This window comes from Microcaecilia unicolor, chromosome 2 (genome assembly GCF_901765095.1).
Source record: "Microcaecilia unicolor chromosome 2, aMicUni1.1, whole genome shotgun sequence".
In the NCBI taxonomy this organism is placed as follows: domain Eukaryota; kingdom Metazoa; phylum Chordata; class Amphibia; order Gymnophiona; family Siphonopidae; genus Microcaecilia; species Microcaecilia unicolor.
In genome coordinates, this window is record NC_044032.1 from 493,538,135 (window position 1) to 493,565,541 (window position 27,407).

General features: G+C 42.8%; 2 protein-coding genes across 4 annotated transcripts in view; both read left to right on the forward strand.

The window, feature by feature from the left end:
- HGFAC (HGF activator) overlaps positions 1-3,190 on the forward strand; it is a 152,938-nt gene extending 149,748 nt beyond the window's left edge. The window contains exons 13-14 of the mRNA XM_030191140.1: positions 6-154; positions 2,774-3,190. Coding sequence (XP_030047000.1) covers positions 6-154; positions 2,774-2,953 — 329 coding nt within the window. The 3' untranslated portion in view covers positions 2,954-3,190. The remainder of the gene's footprint in view (positions 1-5; positions 155-2,773) is intronic.
- Positions 3,191-20,285: 17,095 nt separating this feature from the next.
- Positions 20,286-27,407, forward strand: part of DOK7 (docking protein 7) — a 187,550-nt gene continuing 180,428 nt past the window's right edge. For all 3 annotated transcript variants that reach the window (XM_030191143.1, XM_030191142.1, XM_030191141.1), the window contains exons 1-2: positions 20,286-20,429; positions 20,592-20,637. In XM_030191143.1, coding sequence (XP_030047003.1) covers positions 20,376-20,429; positions 20,592-20,637 — 100 coding nt within the window. In that variant the 5' untranslated portion in view covers positions 20,286-20,375. The remainder of the gene's footprint in view (positions 20,430-20,591; positions 20,638-27,407) is intronic.

Consider the following 27,407-nt stretch of genomic DNA (forward strand, 5'->3'; position numbering starts at 1 on the left):
TAAAGATAAAACAGAGCATGCTTACCATTTGCAAGAAACGATAGTTCCAATTCTTCCTGATAACATGTGCAGTAACCCAGAAATCTATGGAGCTGAAATTACCGACAGCATGTTCTGTGCTGGTTACTTTGACTGCAGGACAGATGCCTGCCAGGTATGGCCTGGACCTCATGGTAATAATTGTCTCGGTCAGCTTCTCAGTATTCATGTAAGTTACACTCGAGGAGGTTTTTTGACGGGATACCACATGACGTCAAAAAGTTGAAGCTGTCTCCCCCACACAGCCGCCATATTGTGTGACTCCAAACATTCACAGATGCTATTGAAAGCAATAGCAAACTGTGAAGTTTATGACTGCCAATGGATTTCTTTTTTAATTTGACAGCTTTTTTTATTTATTTGAAAGCTTCCATTAGGTAACCTGAGGTTTTTCTTTTAACCTCTAGTGTGATCCTCACAACTAGGCCCCGAGGCTCAGACAGCAGCTCCCTAAAAAAACAAGCCTCCTATGGCTCCAAAAACAAGTCTGCCACGCCGGAGTGCCCGCACTCAAGGACCATGGCTCATGCTCCGGAACCCCCCCCCCCCCACCAAGATATATAAAAAACCTCAGGTTACATATTGGAAATTAAAAAAATAATAATAAAATACTCACATAGGCAGTCATAAACCTCACAAGTTTGCTATTGTTTTCAATAGCATCTGCGAATGTTTGGGGGCCACAGAATTTGGTGGCAAACTTTGCCCACTGGCAAGAGCCCACAGAGTGGGTGAGATAGATTCATGCTGTCTCCTGTCATAAAACTCCTTGGTTACTCTCCTGGTGCCTAGAGAATTTGGGGGTAGATATTCAGCTGGTGGCAGTGAACACATTTTTAGCCACTGCAGTGTTAGTCCAGGATGTTCAATGCTGGGCCATGTCTGGGTACCGGCATTGAATATCTGGGTTTATGCGGCCAGCTATTTCTTATATGGTTAAGCGCAATATTTGAAGGAAACATAGAAGAACCACAGTTGACAAGAAACCAACAAGGAAACAACACAGTGGAGATGACAAAGAGGACAAAGGTGAATTTATTCAAAATCTTCGAATGACTCAACAGCTTGAGAGTTTGGGCAGTCAGTGCTAGCAAAGACATTTGCGTGACATTTGTGTATACTTATATTGCTGTTTCTTTCGTTGATACATTATCACATTGGATATCCATTCAGTGCTGATCTCAGAAGATATGTTCAGACTCCTGATGCAGGCCTTATAGCCGAAACACAACTGTGTCGAGTCAAAGATTTGGAATAAAATCACCTTTGTCCTCTTCGTCACCTCCTAAGTGCAATATTCAGCACTTAACCACCTAAGTGACAGCATAAGGATAGGACAGACTTTTATGTGGTCTGATCTGGCCTGAATATTGCTCTTAATCGCATAAGAGCTGACTCCACCCTTGGACCACCCACAAAATAGCTGGCTCTCGATTTAGTGGTCAGTGCTGATATTCATTGAGACTAATTGGTTAAGTGCAGCCGAGTATCAGCAAATAGCCCCACACAACAATTTAACCAGCCAGGAGCTGTTTCTGGCCTGTTAAAACGCTTTTAATATTGACTCCTGTGTCTTTTAATAACATCCCTAATTTTTGTTTCAAGCTAGCATAATCACATTTTTCCATCTTGTTTCCTTCATGTCTTTGCACACATACAGGGTAGTTGCTGAAGTGACTGTCTTTAGTTGCAAATTATCCTTGAGCACAGTATATTACGTAAATATTTAACAGCAGTGCTTATAATACAGAAAACAATACTGAATGGAAATATTCAAGCCAGATAGAACAGTGAAGCTACTCTGCATATGACAAGCATTGGTTCATTGATCTATTTTATGTAAATATGCCCTGAACTATAAAGTTATATGGGGCAATAATCAAAACAGTCTGCAAACTGCCTGCAACAATGTAAGCTCCAGAGGTACTTTTATCCATGAGACCTGCACCAGGCCAGGTCAGTAGGCAGACTAGATGCCAGCTTAGGGTGGCAAAATTTGTGGGGCAGTAGCCTGGCCTTGAAGCTATAAATTGTCACACCATAGCTGGACTTTTGTGTAGCAGTGGTGGTGCAGGTAAGGGAAAAGAAAGGAGATGCTGGATATGAGGGGGAGGGGGGCAGTGGATGTGGGAGGTGGGAAGGGAAGGAGAGATAAGATGCTATATCTGGGGAGAGGGAGCTGAGATGCTTACATATAGGGGGAGTAGGGAAGGAGAGATAAGATGCTGGACTTGGGCTTATAGGAAAAGGGAGATGAAATGCTGGACATGGGAGGAAGGCAGGATGCTGGACTATGGGTTGGGTGGTTACAATCAAAGCGGTTTACATATTATATACAGGTACTTATTTTGTACCTGGGGCAGTGGAGGGTTAAGTGACTTGCCTAGAGTCACAGGGAGCTGCAATAGGATTTGAACTCTGCTCACCAGGATCAAAGCCTGCTGCACTAACCACTAGGCTACTCCTCCACACTGGTAAGTGATTCTCTTTTTTTTTCAGATTTACTTTAGCACCAGACAGGTCTGTAATGAAACTCTTGAACATGATGCTTTAGACTATCTTTCAGTCTTTTGTATCTCTAATAATATCTTGTAAATCTATTTCTCTTTGTACAGCCTATTGAAACTGAAAAAAAGTTGTCTGCTAAATTGGTATAGCTTCTTTTTTTCTCCCTAGGTCAAATGTACTCATTTGTCATGGAAATATATATATTTTTTCTTCTTTGTCAACTTAGGGAGACTCTGGTGGACCTCTAGCCTGTCAAAAGGATAAAATATATTACCTGTATGGGATCATCAGCTGGGGAGAAGGATGTGGAAGGTTAAACAAACCCGGTGTTTATACCCGTGTATCCAATTACATTGACTGGATTAATCAGAAGATTAGACCCAAACCCCTGAGTCATACTACCTAACAGAAATGGTTACCAGTTAATGCTGTTTTGGGATGTTTGAAATGTGCATCATATTTTTAAGCTACAATTGCATACTGACCACAGGTTATCCTGTATACAGTATATAGGATTATAGTTCTAGCCATACTAATATAATTCCAAATGTGCAGCAGTGTCTTCTAATTTTGCACAGATCATTCAGGGTGTAGAATTATGAACGAATGGTTTGGAGTTAGGAAATAAAAACATGCTAAATGATTTGTTGGAATTTGTGCAGTTCTTCTGTAATGTGTCTGTCTGTCTTGTCTCCCTTTTCTCATACTTTTGCTAGAAGCACTTTGAGTCAGGGAACACCTGTACCTGACCAACCTATTTGCTGTGCATTAGTTATAGAGGGGGTAATTAATTAACATAGGTGCTAACATTTACCAGTCCATTACGTGCATAAAGGTTTGGAACCATGACATTTACGTATAAATGTGTGCATATACATGTGTAAGTACCAAAATTCCACCGTGCTATTCTGTAAAATACCCACTTAAGTTTATTTATTTATTTATTACATGTGTACCCCGCGCTTTCCCATACATGGCAGGCTCAATGTGGCATACATAGTAACAATATAAATAATTGCAAAGTCGTAAGAAGAATATACAGTTTGTGGTAAATGCAAAACTAATGGGGTTAACGGAAAGTAGGTTAAACATAGGAGGAATTGGGCTCAGAAGGAAAAGAGCGTTGGGAGGTAGGCGTAGAAAGCTGGAAAGGGATGGATATGGGGTAGCAGAAAGGCTAATGGGGAACATGGTCAGAATATAACTAATGTCAATAAGAATCGTATGAGTAAGTTTTGGTTAGGTTGGATTGTTAGGGTAGGCTATCTTGAAGAGATGGGTCTTCAGTGCTTTTCTGAAGGGCAGAAGGCTGTTAATGGTACGGATAGATCTTGGTAGAGCATTCCAAAGCTGGCTACCTAAAAAGGAAAAATTAGATGCGTGGAAGGATTTGTACTTAATACCTTTGCAGCTGGGGAGGTGTTTCTCAGGTAAGTCTTGAGCCCAACCCATGTGTACAGCCGATTGGAAATGCGTGCTAATACAGAATAGTGCTTAGGCAGAATTTTGGCAGTTACATGCATATGTGCACATGTGTACAGCCCCTTGGAAGTATGTGCTGTGTAAGTCACATGGACATCTGCAGCACTAACACTTAACAGCAGCTGTATGGCAGGCATAAGTGCTCACACTTAAGCACCGACACACAGCAGCATAGTAAGGGGGGGGGGGGGGCAGACCATCCCGAGTGCTATGTTATGATGGGGTGCTGGTGAAGCGAACTTCAGCCGACACACTGCTGCCTCTGGCCCTGCTCCCTGAGCTGCTCAGAACAGAAAACCAGCCATCATCATCATAAGTGCCGGTTTTAATGACGACTGGTAGACACAGGGTGTCCTCCCGCCTCTGACCTCAACTGCTGCTGCAATGTGCATCCAGATTCTCGGGGACTTGCCGTCATCAGAAGACAGCACAGGACCTCCCTAATGAATCTGCAGCATCCTTCCCTCCTAAGATACAGTCTTCCTTTTTCTGTGAAAGGCGGGATGCTGCAGAGCCGTTAGTGCAATGGCTGGGAGATCCCTCTGCCTTCTGAAGATGACCATCGCCGCTGCATCTATGACCTGATGGCAGCAGTGGGCAAGGGGCTGGTGAGGCTGTAGGGAACTTATGGGAAGAGAGATGCTGCAGGGGACAGGAGGCTTTGGAGGAGAGTTAAAGAAGGAGAATCAGTGCCACGTTTTGCACACATATGCACACACATATGGATGCACCACAGCAGTAGTATAGTAGCGGGTGAGGGTGGACCACCTGTCCGTCCTGGGTGCCATCTTCCCTTACTACACCACTGCCTATGCACATATATATTTACACTAATATTTGTTAAAGACTCCTTTAGGCTCCTCTGGGAAACTAGTTGTAAGTGCACTGCTATACAATCAAGCATGTAAATGCTGATATTGTATTTCATCATATCTGTATGCAAACGGGCAATTTCCGGCTATATGCTACAGTAGGTTCAAAGAAGGGCAACCAAAATGATACAGGGGATGGAACGCCTCTCATATGAGGAAAGGCTAAAGGAGTTAGGGCTCTTCAGCCTGGAAAAGAGATGGCTGAGGGGGGGGGGGGGGGTGGATAAGATAAAGGTCTACATAGTCCTGAGTGGTATAGAATAGGTAAACTTGACTGAATTGTTTATTCTTTCAAAAAGTAATGACTAAGGGACATTCAATGAAGTTACACGGTAATACTTTTAAAACAAATAGGAGGAAATATTTTTTCACTCAATAAATAGTTAAGCTCATGAACTCATTGCCAGTGGATGTGGTAACAGCGATGAACGTATTTGAGTTAAAAAATGGTTTGGACAGGTTCCTGGAGGAAAAGTCCATAGGATGCTATTGAGATAGAAATGGGGAAAGCCACTGCTTGCCCTGGGATTGACAGCATAAATCTTGCTATATGGGATTCTATCAGGTACTTGTAGATTGACCACTGTTGGAAGTAGGATACTGGCTAGATGAATCATCAGTCTGCCCCAATATGGCTATTCTTATGCTCTTATTCTGTAAGTAGACACCAATATTCAACAGCACATACTTTGGAGGTGGGTATTCACCTGAGTAGAGTTTGGACAGAACATGGGCAGCGAGCACAGATTATAAAATACTAGTTGTTAACATTTACATGAGCTTTATGGCTGATATCAGGGGTCATGCCTAAAATATAGAGGCATACAGGGGCCGGATCAAGAAGTTTTGGCACCCTGAGCAAACTTTTGTTTTTGTTCTCCTCTGCCCTGCCCTGCCCCTGTGCCCCACCTTTTACATTCTCTGCCCCTCTGGGGTTAATCTGGAGGAATGAACTGCGGAAATACATGCAATGCACATTTTCAAAGTCAACATTTTTCATTCTCTAAAAATTAAAAAAAAATTATTATTTTGTACCTTTGTCTAATTATTTAATTTTTCCATTTGGGTTGATCCTGGTCTATCTTTAGCTATTCCTCATTTTTATCTTACACTCTTCACAGCCCTCTGCCTGTTTCTCATCTTAGCCTAACATCCATTTCCCCGCCTCTCTCCCATCCCTAGTATTATTTGTACAATAACACCCTCCCCAGATTTGCCCACCTGTCTCCTCCTCCAACATTCATTTATCTTGAACTTTCCTACTTGCCCCAGCAGCCATCCCTCTGCTCCTCCATCTTCTCCTTCTGCTACATATACCCTTGCTTCATTCCTGCTACATTGTCTGTTCTCTTCTTCTTTTTCACTCCCCCAGCATCAACCCCTTTCTCCCACTGCCATCTGCTAACATCCTTCCCTTCTTCCAGAAACTCCTTTTTGTCAACTCAATCCCTAGCCCCTGGGTCAGCCCTCACCTGCCAGCCCCCTTCTCTCATCCACAGCATCATCCTCCAGCCTCCTTCTCACTAAATCAGATCAGAACCCCAGCATCAGCCTTCAATCCCTTTCTCCCACCTCCAGCATCAGACCCCGCTCCCTAAATCAGCCCCTTTCTCCCAACTCAACCCTGAATCCCAGCATCAGCCATCAACAGCCTTCTCCTAACTGAACCCCCAACCTCAGTATCTGCCCTCTTCTCCTGTCCCCATGATCTGCCAGTCAGCCTCCTCCCTGCTCCCATCCCATGCCAGATCCTTCTCCCAACCTTTTTGTCTGCGTAAGACTCTTTCCTGCTTATAATCGAAAGAGAAAAACGCATATATTGCGACCCAAATCGTGAGATGGGCGTCTTTCTCCTGTGGGCGCCCAAATCGGTATAATCGAACGCCGATTTTGGGCATTTCCAACTGCAATCCGTTGCGGAAACGGGTAAAGTTGACGGGGGCGTGTCGGAGGCGTGGTGAAGGTGGAACTGGGGCGTGGTTATCGGCCGAGGAGAGATGGGCGTCTTTAGCTAATAATCGAAAAAAAGGCATTTTTACCGCGATTTTGGGTCACTTTTTTTGGACCCTTTTTTTTCATGAACAGGTCCCAAAAAAGTGCCCCAACTGACCAGATGACCACTGGAGGGAATGGGGGATGACCTCCCCAGACTCCCCCAGTGGTCACTAACCCCCTCCCACCAAAAAACACCCCACCTTAAAAACTTTTTTTCCAGCCTCTATGCCAGCCTCAAATGCCGTACCCACCTCCATGACAGCAGAATGTGTTCTATCCTGTGACAGCCTTTCCCTGGTTCTGATGTGGCTCTCGGGTGAGTGTGACACCCTTTCTGTTATGCGCACTGCAGAGTCACATCAGCAATGCATTGTGGTGGGTGTAGGGTATTGGCCTCCGTGATTCCACTAGCTTGTGTTACAGTCTCACGATGTTGGTAGTTGGTAGGCTCTACTGCCATGGTGCTTTTTCCCCCTGCTTACTGGGTCAGAGTGTGCCCTGTTTTGTTTCCGGTAGTCCATGAGGTAGTGGCCATTTTTGTAAGCCAGTTTTAGATCCCTTTCACGTGTTAGCCACGTTACAGAACTTAGTTCTTACCTTGAATGTGGCTGAAAGAGGGCATTGTACACCAATCTGCCAGCTCTGACCTACTGCTAATCTCAGTACCAGGGAGACTCGTTGCCAGTGGGGCACAACCTCTTATCTGCAGTTAACTGTGAGTAAGCGTGCTTATTCCAATAAAGGACATTTTCGGAGAGATTAGTCTTCAGGTGTCAACTGGTGTGCCAATGTTATATAGCAGCAACAAGTCCTAGAGGCCTGCGTGTATGCAGGTCCCTGGAGCACTTTTAGTGGGTATCGCAGTGCACTTCAGCCAGGTGGACCCAGGCCCATCCCCCCCCACCTGTAACACTTGTGCTGGTAAATGGGAGGCCTCCAAAACCCACTGTACCCACATGTAGGTGCCCCCTTCACCCCTAAGAGCTATGGTAGTGTTGTACATTTGTGGGTAGTGGGTTTTGGGGGAGGGGGTTGGGTGCTCAGCACCCGTGGTAAGGGAGCTATGCATGTGGGAGTGTTGTCTGAAGTCCACCGCACTGAACTCTAGGGTGCCCAGTTGGTGTCCTGGTATGTCAGGGGGGCGAGTGTACTACGAATCGTGGCCCCTCCCACGACCAAATGGCTCGGATTAGGACGTTTTGAGCTGGGCATTTTTAGTTTCCATTATCGCTAAAAAAAACAAGCGCCCAGCTGAAAAACGTCAATTTTTTCGAAAATACGGTCTGTCCCGCCTCTTCACGTACCCGTTTTCGGACACAGACGCCCATGGAGATAGACGTTCGCATTCGATTATGCCCCTCACTGTCTCTTCCACCTATCCGACCCTCCAATTTAGTATATTCCTCTCCTTATTCCTCCCTCCCCAGTGTCCAGCATCAACCCTCTCCCACCCCAAACTGCTCCAGCTTATCAGCCCTCTGTCCCCTCCCTTATCCCCCTGAAGCTTCTTGCCATGCACTCCCATCTCCCCCACCAAACCTGCTTTCATGCCACAGCTTCTTCTCATTGCTGCAATTTGCCAGCCTTAAAAAAAACAAACAAAAAAACATACAAATATGAAACAGCAGCTGGCACAGGATCTTGTGCTCTTTCAGCCAGGTGTGGAGTATCCTTGAAGGATACTATTGAAACAGGATCTTTAAAGAATCCCGATAGAGAGGTTTCAATAATGGTAAAAGAAAGCCAGGAGTGTTCAATGGGAGAACAGAGTAAAGGATGCAATTTATCCCCATTAACTTCAAAGCAGACTGTAAAAAAGACAATCTGAAGTATCTATACACAAATGCTAGAACAGTGGTTCCCAAACCTGGTCCTGGAGGTACCCCAGCCAGTTAGGTTTTCAGAATATCTATAATGAATATTCATTTAACATAATTTTTATTAATATCAAGTACAACTTTAAATAAATACTATTTCAAACCAGTGGTGTAGCCAAGGGTGAGCCTGGATGGGCCCAGGACCACCCATTTTGGGCACAGGCCCACCCAGTAGCAGCACACCTATGATGTGGCTGGCAGGGATCCCCAAGCCCCACCAGCTGAAAACTCCCAACAACTGTCCCTCCTGCATAACAGCCTTCCTTCTGATGTATTCCCGCCTATGTGGAAACAGGAAGCTGCATCAGAGGGAAGGCTGTGGGGCCAACATGAGCAGTGTGTATTAGTTGCTGCTCACTGCTGGTGAAAATCTGCTATTTAAAAGGTATGCAGGGTAGGGGGGATGTTTGAGAGACTATATGGCATGCAGGCAAGTGAGTGAGAGACCAAATCACTTGTGGGACAGGGCGGAGTTCTTCTGCCCACCCATCTTGGGCCCAGGCCCACCCAAATGTGGGTGTCTGGCTACACCCCTGTTTCAAACTGTCATATTATAAAGCATTAAAATCAAGCCTGATAGGTGTCACTGCTGGAGTCAATCCTGCCCCATAAGATGAAAGGTAAAATTTCTAGTACTACATGTAAAATCAGTTCAAAAAAGAAGATCCTGTTAACAATCCAGCACTAAAAGGTTCCTCTCAATTATTAATAGTTACAAATAGACACAACTAACATCCAAGGTGAGTTACAACTGATGAAGATGGTAGGATAGCAAATGATTTTGAATCCAAGGCAGCATGGTTTCATCAGAAAAGAGATCCTGTGAAATTAATGTGATCAATTGATTTGTTTGATCACAGAATTAGAAATGGGGTATGGAGGCCTTCTCTCAAAAGAGTTTGTTGACCTTGGTGATGGACTTGCAGGATTGTCTTTGGAAAAAAGCCTGCTAGACTGGGGAAAAAAACCCCCCTTTTAGTCATCAGTACTGCAGTTCCTAGCAACATGGGCCTGATTTAAGATTTGACACATATAGGTAAGGTCAGACTGGGGGGGGGGGGGGGGGGGAGGGAAGGGGCGTGTTCCAGGATATGTCTGAATTCCCAACATTTGAAGAGGCAGAAGAGGATCACAGGAAGGTCATCATGGCTCTCCTTTGAAGCAGCACATGCAGATGGATCTAAAGTGTTCAATAGCAGGTTGCTCTTTAACCTGGCTATTTGGCGCCCTAGGCAATGGCCCATGTTTGCTGTGCTTAAGTCTGAGCCTGTCAGCAACAGAATACAACGAGCTGCTTAATAGTTTAGCAGGTCCTCTTTTTGTCTTCCACAAAGGACTGCCTGATTTTCCAAACAACATTAATATACATTGGTACTTACAGCCTGCTGAGGTTTGCTATCTTTTGATGTTCTGTTACTTCTTCTTTGGACAAGAATAAGGGTCCTTTAAGTAGGCAAAATTTCAGAGGCCTCTGAAATGTGGGTATCCTCTGAGTTCATCACTTTCTTGTTCTTGGAAGGAACCCTAGAGACTCTCTCTCTGAATCTGGAGCACAGAGATGCCAAATCATTGGAAACAAGCTCCATGAGAATGAATTCTGTAGCTGAGTATTATAGGCTGTTCAGGGAACTAGCTAATAAAAGAATGGGATCTAATTTTCAGGCATGGCAGTCAGCTTTTGATTTAATATACATTCTTATTAGATTTCTTATTAGCAGGGCTTTTTTTGAGGGGGTTCTTGGGGGTACTGAGTACCGGCACCTTTTCCATTGTCTGCTATAACTGACCAATGGTCCCCATGTTTTAATGAAAGAGCTGAGGCTCCACACACAAATTCTGCCTTGTCATAGATTCTGTGACTGGTTGCAGGGGGCCTGGCTATTGTGGGGTGGGTCCCTCAGTGATCACCCCACTCCTGAAGGGTGGCCTGGAATTTGAGTACCGGCACCTTTTTCGCTAGAAAAAATGTACTGCTCATTAGAAATACAAACCACTAGTCAAGGTGCCAGTAACATACCATTATTATGCAATTCTGATCCAAAGGAAATCTGGAGACTTAGCCAACATATTTCCCATGTACTGTGTATCTCATCCCAATTCACAGGATCCAACTAAACTGAACTTCATTGAGTATTTGCTGCAGGGGTGACCAAAGTGCTGTAACAAAAGCTATCTCATCACATCATCTGGTCATAGCCATTTCATAATGATTATTCCATCACAAATTTTCAGTATGCAGTTTGAAATTGAAATGTTTCTAGTGTTCAAAATCATTTTAAGTGCAATCAAAACCATGACATCCTACAGCTTCTGTTCTATTTTACTCTGCAAGTTAGGAAGCGTCCGTGCTCTTGATTTCCATATTAAATGAAAATGGGGCTCCTTTTCAAAAGAGAAAAACATCCAAAAAGTGTCATAAATCTGCATTTGGATGTTTTCCTCCTAAAAATGTCCAAATTGGTATTTTTGAAACCAATTTTTAGACCTTTTATGAAGTCCATCAGAAGTACATTCAAATCACAAGGAGATATGTCAGGGGCGTGTTAAGGATGGGATCTGGGCGTTCCGAACACTTGGACATTTTTCTGCCATAATGGAACAAAAGAAAAACATCCAGGGCTATAAGTTGGAAGTTTTGGTCTAGACCTGTTTTATTAACAAATAAGCCACAAAAAAGTGCCGTAACCAGATGACTACTGAAGGGAATCAGGGATGACTTCCCCTTACTCCACCAGTGGTCACTAACCCCCTTCCACCCCCCCCCTAAAAAAAATGTGATTTAAAACATTACTTACCAGCCTCAGATGTTATACTCGGGTTCATTAGAGCAGCATGCAGGTCCCTGGAGTGGTCTAGTGGTAGGTGTGGTGCAGTGCACTGCAGATAGGTGGACCCAGGCCCATACCTGCCCCTACCTGTTACACCTGTGGTGGAAACTGTGAGTCCACTAAAACTCACCAGAAACCCACTGTATCCACATATAGGTTCCCCCTTCACCCATAAGGGCTATTGTAGTGGTGTACAGCTGGGAGGTAGTGGGTTTTGTTTTGTTTTTTTTGTGGGGGGGGGGGGGGGGGGCCCAGCAGACAAGATAAAGGAGCAATGGGAGCATTTATCTGAAATCCACAGCAGTACCCCCTAGGATGCCCCATTGCTCTCCTGGGATGTCTGTGTGGCCAGACTAAGAATGCTGGCTCCTCCTACATCCCAATGGTTTGATTTTGTGCATTTTTCACTTGGATTTTTTATTTTAAAAAAATGGACCAAAAAGATAAACGCACAGAGCACAAAAACATCTAGCAAACAGCCATTTTCGGAAAAAAAAAACCCAAAAGGTAGATGTTTTTCTGTTTTGAAAATGGCTATATTCCCCACTTGAATTCTGGATGTTTTTAGCAAAACATCCAAAGTTGGACTTAGATGTCATATCGAAAATGCCCCTCCACATATAAATGATGCATTCTTACTGGACTTCATCGATTTGATCATATTTCTCCCTATTTAAACAATATCATTGGCTTTTTGTCACATTTTGAATAATATATAAAATTTTGATCCTTATTCAGAAAATACTTTACACACAGAATCCATCATCTTTGATCATTCCTATTTGCCACACGTGCTACTTACGTTCATCTAACCGGAGTCAATTAACTCTGCCTGCAGTAACTCATACCAGACTACAATCCACTCACCATTCACCTTTCTTTTACTTGGCTCCTTCTTTATGGGATGCCTTGCTCTTTGCTCTTCATATTGAATAAACATGCATGCAAGTTTTAAGATTGCTTTAAAGACTCACTTATGGGATTCCAAGATGGCTGCACGCATCTAGGAACGCCGAGATCCTTGTTACCTTGTTATTCAATATTCCGAAAAGGAGAGGCAGGGCAGCAGTCCGGGCTTCCCCGCTGCCCGCCCCATTACATGTTGGTCCTACAGACCGTTTTGTGAGGACTCCAGGACAGGGTCGAGAGATCAGGAGTGGTCCCTTAGCAAACGCCGGCGTCCCGGAGGAGGTATTGGCGTTTTCAGGGCATGATGTTACCTTGAGCCCCGATCAGAGAACTCCACCCCCGCAACCACAGCGAAATAGCTCCCCCTCTGAGGGATCGACGGTGCCTCCACCACGGAGTGGCGTGGACCCAGTAACGAGTGAAGCTCAGATGAATCATCTTGTGAGGGAGATTGGAGGGGAATTGGATCCCTCCCGAGGTGAGCAGGTCGGATACATCAGGAGCGGGACAACGAGGAATTGAACATGGGAACAGTCCAGAACTATTGGTCACTGTGCCCCCTGGATTACTGGAAAACCTGGCAGAGGTAACTTTGGATTCTCTCTGGGATTTAATTTCTCAACTTGTACAAACTTTCTTACACCAAACTAGCTCAGTCTCGCAAAAAGTTGCAGAGACTGAACAAACAGTGGCGAAAAATGAACTAGACATAAAATCTTCTTTTGAACAAATTGAGACTATGGAAACAAATGTTTTAAATATGGGCAACTTACAAACAGCAATCCTAAAAGATATCTCAACTTTGAGAAGTAAGACAGAAATTTATGATAATCATTTGAGAATTTGTAATCATAGATTTATAAATTTTCCTAAGATAAATATGGTGAAAACCACTTGATATGTTAAAAAGATATCTTTGAGAAATATTAGAAATACCTGAAACAAATTTACCTCCTTTTCCTCAAATGTATTACATACCTCAAAGAGAAGTGGTTTCACAATACCAACAAAATCCCTTGGACGTGACTGCCCTTTTGGAAACTCCTGAAACTGAATTGGTTACTGCGGCAACCTTGGTAGCCACAGTAACTTTATTTCCCGACAAACAATGGCTCTTTCGAATGTTTTTTCAAAAAAAGGACAAATTATTTTGGGGCTTAAAAATATTTTTTTTTCCAGATGTCTCGAAGGGCACTCAGAGACGGCGCAAGCAATTCTTGTTATTGAAACCTGCCATTTTGCAGCTAGGCGGCACATTCTATCTAAGATTTCCTTGTAAATGTATCGTTACAATATGGTTAAATATGTGTTCATGGAACCTTCCCATTTAGCATCTTTTGTTTCCTCTAAAAGAGTGGAAGGAGTTTAATGGTTTAAACCCCTGTTTCTTTTTCCTAGGTGTAATTGCCTTTAAATTGGTTTCCTTAAATTCCTCAGTAGAGGAGTGTGGTAGCCGTGTTAGTCCACATTTGCTTATTTCCGATCTGACGAAGAAGGGCAACCTTCGAAAGCTAATCAAGAAATGTATTAAGTTATGTCCAATAAAAAACGTATCATCTTATTTTCTTTTCCATGTTTTATTTTGTTTGATTTCTATTGATAACCTTAAATTCCTCCTAATTTAGTGACCTTGGAATCCAAATATAAAGAGTGTTATTATATATGCTATAAATAAATTATTTGTTTGTTATAACACTTTTCCGGGTCAAGTGTTTATCCTTGAATTGTATGATTTAAAAGCATAAATAAAAAAAAAATAAAGACTCACTCATTTACAAATGCTTTCTTATCTGATCCAGAGTTGTGAAGTACTGGCTGGTATGTTTGTGCTGCTAGGTTTGTCTCAGCCTGTTTTACTAGCCTGTCTCTCTTTACTTTTCTTATTCTTTTTCCTTTTTTATTAAGTTGGAGTTCCTAATTCCTTTCTTTTAAATTGCAGTATTTTTTTTTTTTTAGTGATTGGAAACTGATTATATGAAGGGCAATATATCAAAATTAAATTAACTAAACTAAACATTAAAGAGACGCTAAATGGTAATATAGAGGGGCATAATCGAACGTTGACGGCCAAATAGATCGCTGGCCGGAACCGTATTATCGAAAAAGATGGCTGGCCATCTTTTTTTTCGATAATACGGTTTAGCCCGGCCAAATGCCATGGAGTTCGCCGGGTTTGAGATGGCCGGGTTTGTTTTTCAGTGATAATGGAAAGTTATGTCGGCCATCTCAAACCCCGGCCAAATTCAAGGCATTTGGCCATGGGAGGAGCCAGCAATTTAAGTGCACTGGCCCCCCTGACATGCCAGGACACCAACCAGCCACCCTAGGGGTCACTGCGGTGGACTTCAGAAAAGCTCCCACCACGTGCATAGCTCCCTTACTTTGGGAGCTGAGCCCCCCAAACCCACTACCCACAAATGTACTGCACCCACTAAAATTGCTCCAGGGACCTGCATACAGCCTCTACGACTTATTGCTGCTGTATAACTTTGGCACACCAGTTCACACCTGAAGACTAATCTCTCTGAAAAAAGTCCTTTCTTGAAATAACCACGTTTACTCACAGTTAACTGCAGATCAGAGGTTGTGCCCCACTGGCAAAGAGTCTCCTGGTACTAAGATTAGCAGTAGGTCAGAGCTGGCACAATGGTGTACAATGCCCTCTTTCAGCACCATTGAAGGTAAGAACTACCTTCTCTAACGTGGGTAACACAGGAAAGGGAACTAAAACTGGCTTACAAAAATGGCCACTACTGCATGGACTACAACAGGAAACAAAACAGGGCACACTCTGACCCAGTTAGCAGGGGGGAAAAACACCATGGGAGTAGAGCCCAGTACCCTACACCCACCACAATGCATTGCTAATGTGACTCTCTGCAGGGCATCTAACAGAAAAGGTGTCACACTCACCCCAGAGCCACATCGCAACCAGGGAAAGGCTGTCGGAGGATACAACACATTCTGCTGTCATGGAGGTGGGTACGGCATTTGAGTCTGGCATACAGGCTGGAAAAAAGGTTTTTAGTTTTATTTGTTTAGTTTGGAAGGGGATTGGTGACCACTGGGGAGAGTATGGGGAGGTCATCCCCCATTCCCTCCAGTGGTCATCTGGTCAGTTGGGGCATCTTTTTGAGGCTTGGTCGTGAAAATAAAAGGACCAAGTAAAGCCGGCGAAATACTGCTTAACACCGTTTTTTTTCCATTATCGGCGAAAGCCGGCCATCTGGTAGCCACGCTCATGCCCATCCATGTCCCGCCTTTGCTAATCTACCGACATGCCCCCTTGAACTTTCGCCGGCGAAGCGACGGGAAAGCGGCGATGCTGTCAAAAATGCCGCTTTCAATTATACCGATTTCGCCGCTTTTAAGAAATCGCCGGCCATCTCCCGATTTATGTCGGAAGATGGCCGGCGATCATTTTCGATTATAAACTGGATAGACTGAATTTTTGAGCAAATCTGCATTCCGTAATGATTCAAATTGGCAGAAGAGTAAACGTAGGCAAAAATGTACTGGGCTCCAATCCGCAAGACAAACATAGATCACTGTTCCTAGGATCTACCTTTTTACTCTTCATAGGTGTCCAGTACGCAATGGGGCTCATTTTTGAAAGAGAAAAACATCCAAAAAATGACATAAACTGGCAGGTGGATGTTTTTCTTGTCAAACGTCCAAATCGTTATTTTCAAAATCTATTTTTTAGATATTTTTCTATGCTGTTCATCTGCAGTGCGTCCAAACCACAAGGGGGCATTGGGTGTTCCTAACACTTGGACATTTTTCTGCCATAATCGAACAAAACAAAAATGTCCAGGGCTAAAAGTTGGATGTTTTGGTCTAGACCTGTTTTAATAATGACTAAGCCACAACAAAGTGCCCAAAATGATCAGATGACCACTGGAGGAATAAAGAAATGACATCCCCCTTACTCCCCCAGTAGCCTTGAGATATTTTAAGAGATTTGAAACTATGGCGCTCATTTTCAAAAGAGAAAAACATCTCAAAAGTGGCACAAAGTGCCAAATGGCATTTTTTTTGCCAGAATGTCTAAATTGCAATTGTGATGAAAATGATAAAGGGGATAGGATGACTTCCCTATGAGGAAAGGCTAAAATGGCTTGGGCTCTTCAGCTTGGAGAAAAGACAGCTGAGGGGAGATATGATAGAAGTCTATAAAATAATGAGTGGAGTTGAATGGGTAGACATGAATCACTTGTTTACTCTTTCTAAAAATACTAGGGAGCACACAATGAAGCTACAAAGTAATACATTTAAAATGAATCAGAGAAAATATTTTTTTCACTCAATTGTAATTAAACCCTGGAATTCATTGCCAGAGAATGTAGTAAAAGCAGTTAGTTTAGCGGGGTTTAAAAAGGTTTGGATAGATTTCTAAAAGAAAAGTCCATAAGCCATTATTAAGTACATAAGTATTGCCATACTGGGACAGACCAAAGGTCCATCAAGCCCAGCATCCTGTTTCCAACAGTGGCCAATCCAAATACCTGGCAAGATCCCAAAAAAGTACAAAACATTTTATGCTGCTTATCCCAGACATAAGCAGTGGAGCTTCCCCAAGTCCATTTTAATAATGGTCTATGGACTTTTCCTTTAGGAAGCCGTCCAAACCTTTTCTAAACCCTGCTAAGCTAACCGCCTTTATCACATTTTCTAGCAACGAATTCCAGAGTTTAATTACACATTGAGTGAAAAAAAATTTCTCAGATTTGTTTTAAACGTATTACTTTATAGCTTCTTCGAATGCCGCCTAGTCCTAGTATTTTTGGAAAGGGTAAACAGATGCCTCATGTCTTCGCTTTCCACTCATTATTTTATAGACCTTTATCATATCCCCTCAGCCGTCTTTTCTCCAAGTTGAAGAGCCCTAGCCGCTTTAGCCTTGCCTCATAGGGAAGTTGTCCCATCCCCTTTATCATTTTTGTCGCCCTTCTCTGCACCTTTTATAATTCCACTATATCTGCTTTGAGATGCGGTGACCAGAATTGAACACAATATTCGAGGTGCGGTCGCACCACGGAGTGATACAAAGGCATTATAACATCCTCATTTTTGTTTTCCATTCCTTTCCTAAAAATACCTAACATTCTATTTCCTTTCTTAGCCGCAGTAGCACACTGAGCAGAAGGTTTCAACGTATCAACGACGACACCTAGATCCCTTTCATGGTCGGTGACTCCTAACGTGGAACCTTGCATTACATAGATATAATTCGGGTTCCTCTTTCCCACATGCATCACTTTGCACTTGCGCACATTAAACGTCATCTGCCATTTAGGCGCCCAGTCTTCCAGTCTTGTAAGGTCCCCTTGTAATTTTTCACAAACCTCTCGCGATTTAACAACTTTGAATAACTTTGTGTCGTCGGCAAATTTAATTACCTCACTAGTTACTCCCATCTCTAGGTCATTTATAAATATGCTAAAAAGCAGTGGTCTGAGCACAGACCCCTGGGGAACCCCACTAACTACCCTTCTCCATTGAGAAAACTGACCATTTAACCCTACTCTCTGTTTCCTATCTTTTAACCAGTTTTTAATCCACAATAGGACACTACCTCCTATCCTATGACTCTCCAATTTCCACTGGAGTCTTTCATGAGGTACTTTGTGAAATGCCTTTTGAAAATCCAGATACACAATATCAACCGGCTCACCTTTATCCACATGTTTGTTCACCCCTTCAAAGAAATGTAATAGATTGGTGAGGCAAGATTTCCTTTCATTAAATCCATGTTGGTTTTGTCTCATTAATCCATGCTTTTGAATATACTCTGTAATTTTGTTCTTTATAATAGTCTCTTCCATTTTGCCTAGCACTGACGTCAGGCTCATCGGTCCATAATTTCCTGGATCCCCTCTGGAACCTTTTTAAAATAATGGCGTTACATGGGTTACCCTCCAATCTTCCAGTACCAAGCTCGATTTTAAAGATAAATTACATATTACTAACAATAAATCTGCAAGTTAATTTTTCCTAGTGCTAACTTGCAAGAGATGCAATTGAAGCTACTTCATGGAGCTTATATTACTAGATCTAGTGGGAAGCAGATGGGCCTTTGGGATGATGATATCTGTATACGTTGCTACTGTGCAGTGGGTACTCTAGTTCACCACTTTCTGGAATGTATGAGGTTGCGGAAATTCTGGACTCAAGTGCTTGGCTCTTTGGAGCGTGTGACTGACATACCTATTGAATGGTCCTATCGAGTGTTACTTTTGGGGGATTAATCTAATATGCGCAGTCAGGGGATCTCTGTCTCTCAGGGTCATTTTATCTGTGTGGCACTAATGCTGGCCAGAAAGACCATATTGGTACACTGGGTTGCCGAAAATCTGCCAGCCCTACAACAGTGGAATGCAAAGATGCTCCAGATGGCCCGCTGGGAAAGGGAGCGACTTAAGTCCTCTCATAGAATGACATACCAAGCATATAGCTCTTTTTGGCAACTCTATGAGGCTTTATTTCCGGGATTCATGAGTACTCCAGGAATGGGAGGGTGGGAGGGAGGGAAGGGGAGGACGGTGAAGGGGTGGGAATGGGGAGTCTGTTGGGTAATAAAAATTGAACAGGATAATCCTTTACAGTTTGGATGGGTTTATTGCTGATTCTATCTTGTTCTTCTCAGTTGCTGAGGACTGTTGGACACTCTCCATATGCTCTTGTTTTGTGATTTGTCCTGCACTTCAATAGGGATATTTACAAAAAAAAATGTCCAGGCTTAATTCTTAAAAACCACCAATTGCCACAGGCTAAATATTGATGCGTAAAGATCATAAAATTACTTTCAATTTGAGTTACGAATGGTTTGCTTTACATCATTAATAATGAAGACAGAACCAATTAATTGAGGGGCCCTTTTACTAAGGTGCACAGGTGCCTATGCATGTCCAATGCACATCAGTTTGGAACTACTGCCCGGTTACCATGTGACCTGGGTGGTAATTCCATTTTTTATGTGTGTCTAAAAATATTTTTTATTTTCTACCACGTGGCACTAACTGGGCGGTAATCAGCAGTGTACGCACGCTGGCAATTACCGCTCAGTTAACACATGAGATCTTACCACTAAATCAATGGCTGGCGGTAAGGTCTCAGGCCCCAAATGGACACACACCAAGTTTTATTTTGCCACATGTTCATTTTTGGCCAAGAAAAGAGGCCTTTTTTGCAGGTGTATTGAAAAATGGACCTGCGCGCAACCAACACACGTGCCTACAACAGCGCAGGCCATTTTTCAGTGCACCTTAGTAAAAGGACCCCTAAACTGGATAAATCAAAATGGCCAATGAACCTATCGCCCTCTGCAGCACTGCACTTGTGGACTTGTTAGCATGTGAATTCCATCCCTTTGGATAGAAGACTTCAACACTAAATACATAACTCAATACCGAACCTGGATTTCTGACCAGGTGTTCCTGGCTACTAGCCTTTTATCCACTTTTCCAACTCTAAGGAGCATTGTGCCCTGGGTGGCAGCCCCTACTGCCTACCCCTAGTTGCAGCCCTGCCAGTATCTGGTATTTCTCTTTAAAAGAGTGGTGCACTCTGCAGTGTAAAAAGCAGAGTTTCCATCAGAAAGAGATAAGAGGCATTGGCAAACACTAAGGCATCTCACACTGCTGGAACTTAGGCAGGGAGGGCATTTGGAGTGGGGAACACGAGTAGGTTTGCTCAGTTCAGAAATGTGTCACTGTCTACAGCCCTCCCTTGCTCTATCCCTCTATGCACGGAGCTAATAAAGCTATTTTGAAAGTGACCCCTCAGCTAAAACAGAGAGAGAGAGAGAGAGAAAGAGAGAGAAAGTGAGAGCAGAGAGCAGCTGTTTGGAACCATGACTGAAGATGACGGATTCGGTTGTGGTAGAGGGTCAAGTCAGATTGAGAGATGGAAGAAAGGTCAGGGAAATGGACTTTTCCCATGTTTTTTTCATTACTGTTATTTCATGCTACTTTTTCAAATGAAGCTTTCTATCTGGCTTTACAGTGTCCGGTGGAAGAAACAGAAGGATCCTCTGTAACTGTTTCCTCTTTTTTTGTTGTTGTTGTTTCTGATTTCAGTGGAAGCATAGATGGGTGGTGTTCAGAAAGCCCTCTCCTGTCGCAGGTATGTTAATAATACATCAGGCACTGGCCAGCGGCCATGCTCTGGCCTATATTTGACACCGTTGCTGTTTCTTTCACTGACATAAAATATTTTTCTTCCTTTCTTTTACTCCTGAATGGGCAGACAGAAAAACTTTGCTAACCCAAACCCATTTTAAAATGTGCTTTTTTCCCATGTTAAGTTATCAAATGTAAACAGTTGCCATACTTCAGGTCCAGAGGTTTCTTTATTAGAATGTATATTTATTTTAGAAAGATTTTTTTTATTTCCTAAAGGGAAAAAAACGTTGTAAGTTTCCCGTTTGGTGTCAGGGAGTCGCCTTTACTGAACTGTAGCAGTAAATTTTCTTGGAAGCAGACCAAACTGATAAAAATAGAAAGGGGATATTGAAGTAGCCCCAAAGTGCATCTAAATAAGACGAAGGAAAGGGGCCAAGAGATTGCACCACACAGCTTTTGAACTCACGTTTCATCTGTGTTAAGATTCAAAGGAATAGTTACTGATTTGTCTTTTGTAAGATTTTTGATGTAGTTTCCATACTAGTTTTAATGTGTAAAGCGTAAATGTTCACAACACAATTAAGGGACTTTAATGTAAGTGCACCTACAAAACGGTTAAAAATATCTTTATCCAAAGTTAAGTGGTAACTTAACATGGGCCTAGGAGTTATTTTTATGTCAAACTGCGGTTTTCAGAATTTTTCTGTCCTTTTTTGTGTCACCCACGTGGCTGTAACTTTGAATTTGTAAAGAGAGAATTTTTCAGCGTTTGCAGAAAGGCAGAGAGAATAACTTCAGATGTGTTACTGACAGGGGGTCAGTCCTTAATGTATTAAAACAAACAGGTGTAGTATATCAGTTTTGGATACAAAGAGAACTGTTCCCACCCTTGCATTCTGTGGTTTGAAAACGCCATCTGGCAACTAGGAATATGCACACTATAACAATTCACATTTCTTTTTTTAACTTTTAAATAATTTTGGGACTTTTAAAAAATGTTTGCATATAATTCCTTTGAATTCCTAGGGCCAGCCTTGTAAGCAACAGAATAATTAATTACCTCAAGCAATATAGTATTTGATTGATTCATGTTGTGTTTTTGAGGTCATTTGTGATGTCCTAACATGTGAAATGACTTGTGACATGGCTCTGGACGTGGATTCTTCTTGCAAGTAGTCAAACTTGAAGAGTTTAAACAAATCCACTGATATTTAAAAACTGTGGTTAGTGTTAACTTCACATGCTCACTGTGGCATTTGAAGTTATTCAGTGCTGGGCTGTATCTAGATACTGGTACAGTATAGACTGGTATAAGGCAGCCACCAGAAGCTATCCAGGTGCTGCAATTTAAATTTGCTGTCCTACCCTAACTGGATTATCGGTGGTACCTGGATAACTTCCAGTTCTGTTTTGGCTTCGCTCCTGGACCACCCTGACATTATCTGACAATTTAGGGTTTATGTTCGATGTTCTTTGTGGGGTTTATATATGTGATCAGGGTATAAGTTTGGTGTGGATGGCAGTGTGAGTGATTTGCAGGGATACTATTTTTTAATTTTTTTAATGCACTGGTTTGTTTTCACTAATAAAGATTTTGTAATTCATATAGAACAGAAGTACTGTTTGTTGTTGATGTTTTAGGTACCTCCTATATATATATATATATATCCCCTATTAGGATTAAGAGATTATCTGGATAGTGCCAGGGTGGTCAGTAAAGATTTTCAGCAGCATTACCTGGGTAAGTCCACTGACAATCAATGGCTGACCCTAGTGAGCGCACATATCCAAGAGCTGCTTCTATTTGGATAAGTGCCAGTGGATGTCAACCCCTAAGATTCCTATTTATCCAGCTGAGTTGAGAACGTTCCCTCCAACACCAAAGTACATAAGTACATAAGTAATGCCATACTGGGAAAAGACCAAGGGTCCATCGAGCCCAGCATCTTGTCCACGACAGCGGCCAATCCAGGCCAAGGGCACCTGGCAAGCTTCCCAAACGTACAAACATTCTATACATGTTATTCCTGGGATTTTGGATTTTTCCAAGTCCGTTTAGTATTCTAGGATGTGTAGTAATATTTCATGGTTGACCATGTCGAAAGCACTGGACATGTCAAATTGTAAGAGAAGTATGTTGTTGCTAGTTGCAATTGTTTGTTTAAATGTAGTTAGGAGAGTAACTAGTACTGTTTCAGTACTGTGGTTTGCCCGAAATCCTGATTGAGAATCGTGAAGGATTGAGAATTTGTTTAGGTAGTTGGTGAGCTGCTTGGTAACCATGCTTTCCATTAGTTTGGTTATCAGCGGGATGGATGCTACTCGGCGGTAGTTGGTTAAGTCACTTGTACTTTCCTTTGCGTCTTTTGGTATAGGGGTAAGTAGAATGTTTCCTTTGTCCTTTGGGAAGAGTCCATTTTGTAACATATAGTTCAGATGCTTCGTGAGGTCTGATGTGAGCTGTTGAGAGGCAAATTTTATAAGGTTATTAGGGCATATGTCTAGTTTGCATTGGGACTTGGCAAATCTTTCGAGTGCTTGGGAGATGTCATCCAAGAGTGTGTCAAAGTTAGTCCATGTTCGGTAAGCTGGATATTCACCAGGGATTGGGTCTAGACAATCAAGGAGTTTTACGTAGTCGATGGTATTGACAGGTATCATGAGTCGTAGCTTTACAATTTTCTCTTGAAGTATTTCGCAAGGTTGTCTGCTGATGGGGTATCTGAGCTGTTAGAAGTAACCGGTGTAGTATTTAGTAGTTTGTTCACGATTTGGAAAAGTTTATGTGTGTCCTTGTAATCTGGTCCAATTTTAGTTTTGTAATATGATCTTTTTGTCTAATGGTGTATTTGTATTTTCTTTGTAGTTGCTTTCAAGTTTTGAGTGCGGACTCATCCTTTCTTTTATTCCATGCTCGTTCTAACCTTCTAACTTGTGTTTTTAGTTTTTTCAGTTCTTCATTAAACCATGGTATTGAGTTCTTTCTGTGTGAAGTTCTGGATTGAAGTGGTGCTATGTTCTCTAATATGCTTCTGCATCTTTTGTCCCATTCTTGAAGAAAGAGGTGTGAATCTGTTAATGCTGTCCATTCATTATTGTAGAATTGTTGCCAGAATGTTAGCGGATCTATTTTGTCTCTCGTGGTATAGGTTAGACGTTCCTGTTTATGGTGTATAACTTTTGTACGCCATTGAAAGGAAAGGTTTGCTTTGTAGTGGTCGGACCACAGTACAGCTGACCACTTTATATCTGTAAGCACAAGGTTTAAGTTTGAGGAAAGTTTGTGTGTAATGATGTCTAGTGTGTGTCCTTTAGAATGGGTTGACTGATATTTGGCCAATGAAGATCCCACAGTTGGAAGAAGTCCTTGCATTCACGCACGTTTATTGAGTTAGGATCTTAAAGGTGACGGTTGATATCCCCTACTATAAGAAGGTTGGAGATAGAAACACATGTGTTCGATATGAAGTCCATAAAGTGTGTTTGGCAATCCTGCCAGTTACCTGGTGGTCTATAAAACAGGATTACGTTTAGGTGGTCCTGCAGGGTTGGATGGTTGATTCTAACTGAGGCAATTTCAAGTTGTGGAAGTATGGATTCGGCTATAGTTGTAACGATGAAGTGGGATTTGTAGATTATAGCTATACCTCCTCCTCTTTTTCCATTCCTTGTCCAGTGGGTAATTCTGTAGCCTGGGGGACATAAATCTAAAATTATGGGGTCTTTAAGGTCGTGAATCCAGGTTTCACTTATAAGTAGAAGATCTAGATTGTCTGTTGTGATCCAGTCTGTTATTGTCGTTGATTTGTTAACTACTGATATGGCATTTATATAGCCTAGTTGGATTAGTTGGCAAGGTTCGGTTGGGGACGAGGATGTGTTGATTTTTATTAGTTGTCTATCCTCTTGGTGTCTGGGTGTCTTTCCTTTCTGTTGATTAGGTCGGAGAGTATTAGATTTTTCTTTTACTTGGTTGTTATTCTTTTTGACAGGTGTGTTGTTTTGGGGTTGTCTGTAGGGTTGTGTACTGTGGGTAAATTATTGTCTGTGAAAGGGGTTGTCAGGGCATGGTAGATTAGGAGGAGAAAATAGATTATTAGGAGCAATTTGTTGATATTCATTTTGGCGCTGGTTGTATGATGCAATGGGAGCTGTTGGGAGTCAGTGGCTAGTTGTGCAAGGCAGTGTTGACTGATGAGGGTTTATATTCGGTAGTGTGGTTCAGCATAGTGCAATATGGTGCAGTAGAAATAATTAGAGGTCTAATATCAGCAGTATTAGTAAGTGTTATAGTTCGGAATAATACTATAGGATGCGGAGAGGCATTTAGATAACTAAAGTCAGCAGGCAGTCAATAGTATGGTTCAATATACTGCTGTATGATGCAGGGAACGCATTCAAAGGTTAGTAGTCAGTATGATATGGTAGGAGTTGATGGGATTCAGTGGTTATCAGTGCAAAGCAGTAGTGACCAATAAAATTTACATTCAGTAGTGTAGTTCAGTATAATACAGTGTGGTGCAGTAGAATTGATTAGAGGTCATAAGTCAACAATATAAGTATTACAGTTCAGTGATCAGTGTACAAAGCTGGAAGTGATTTATCCTATTCGCTTCAGCGGCATCAACTTAGCAGTAGATCATAAAACATAAATATGCCTGATACAGAGATAATCATAGACACGTTACATCTATTTCCTATGCAATATACCAAATCTCAATATATTCTCAATATTCTCACATTTTGAGACATTTAGTGACTAATTCTTGTTAACCATTGGTCCTTAAAGTCTTTCAGGACGATTTGCTTTTGTTTTTTTCCCTATACCATGTTACTACTGCAGCATAACCTGAAGGGAGTGTCCCCTTGAGGCGTGACACCCCGATGAGAATGGCTTGGGAAAGGAAATCTGTTGTTCACAATAATGATTAAATAACTAGATCTGTTGTAGTTACTCTAAAGGGGTAAAAGGGGCACACCTCTGTTTTCACAACTTTGAAAAGTATGTGTAGCACACTGCGGTAGGATTTTTCTCTCACTGCGGTAGGCTAGAATATGAGGGTAAAAGGGGTAAGACTCAGGGGTAAGATAAAAATATTACTCCCAAAAAAGCGTGGTGGATGAGGCTCCAGGATGAGGTTGTAGGGAGAAAAAGGAGTTCGTGGGGAATTGGATAGACTTGGATTGGTACATAGCCCAGCAGCTGCAGAGACGGTCCTCAGTCAGTGACTGCTTTCCGGGTCGCTTCGGTCATTCGGTGGGGTTGGGTGATTCCTCGGGTTCCAGCGATTTCCTAGGGGCGCTTTCGAGCTTTTCTAGTTCCTAGGTTCAGGTGTAGCTCATCGGCGTGGCTTCTCTATATTCATTGTCGTTCGGGAGGGAGAGTCGAGTGTTTAGCAGCACACAGCTGTGAGATCCGGCCACCGCTGTCGACGTGGATTCGTATCGTCAGTCACAGGTCACTGTCGGGGCTTCGCCTCAAGGTGGTCTCCCGGCATGTGGTGCTCCTCTCTTCCGCCGCTCCGTTCGGTCTTGGCGTGCGGTTAGCTGTTCGGCACTCCCCTCGTCTCAGAGTGTGTGCATGGACTTGGGGAAAACCCACTATTTCTGGGATAAGCAGCATAAAATGTTTTGTACTTTTTTGGGGGATCTTGCCAGGTATTTGTGAGCTGGATTGGCCACTGTTGGAAACAGAATGCTGGGCTTGATGGACCTTTGGTCTGTCCCAGTATGGCAATACTTAGGTACTTATGTGATCAGGATCAGGGTTCCACGGTCTTGCTTCAGTTTCAACAAAGTTTTTCCTTTTAGAGGTATTGGAGGATACGCATACAGAAGTCCTGTCCCCCAATTTAGAAGGAAGGAATCTGATGCTAGTCTTTCGTGGGCCTGAATCCTGGAACAAAACTAAGGGACCTTGTGATTGAGTTGAGTGGTGAAAAGATCCACCGAGGGGATGCCCCACGCTCGTATGATCTTGTGGGCTACACCCAAGTTCAGAGACCACTCGTGAGATTACATTACCCTGCTCAGCCTTTTCGGCCAGGCTGTTGTTTACACCTGCCAGATATGTGGCTTGGAGAAACATGCCATAACAGCGTGCCCACAGCCACATCTGAACGGCTTCCTGACACAGAGGGCGAGATCCGGTGCCCCCCCACCCCACCCCACATGTTGGTGTAATACATTGCAACCTGTCTGTTTGAACTAAAATAATTTGGTTGGACAGCCAATCTCTGAAATTGTTTAGAGCATTCCAGATCACGCGAAGCTCCATCTACATGAGCCCCACCCCAAGAATGATGCATCCGTCATCAGCACTTTTTGCAGCTGAGGAATTTGATATGGAAGTCCCAAGGTCAAACTGGACCAAACTGTCCACCAATGAACAGAGCGTACCAGATCGGGGGACACTCAGATGACATCTTCAAGACTCCTTATGGCTTGATACCATTGAGAAGCAAGGGTCCATTGAGCAGATCTCATGTGAACACGTCATGGGTGTAACATACACTGTGGAAGCCATGTGGCCCAACTACCTCCACATCTGCCGAGCTGTGACCTGCTGCGATGTCCAAACCTTGGACGTGAGGAACAGTAGGCTGTCCACACGCATCTACAGAAAACAGGTTTGAACTGTCCGTGTATCGAGCAGGGCTCCTATGAATTCCAATTGTTGGACAGGACAGAGATGGGACCTGGGGCAGCTGTTAACATGGCAACAGTTAATGCAGTGAAGAACAAACAGTAGAGTGATCAACATGACACTTC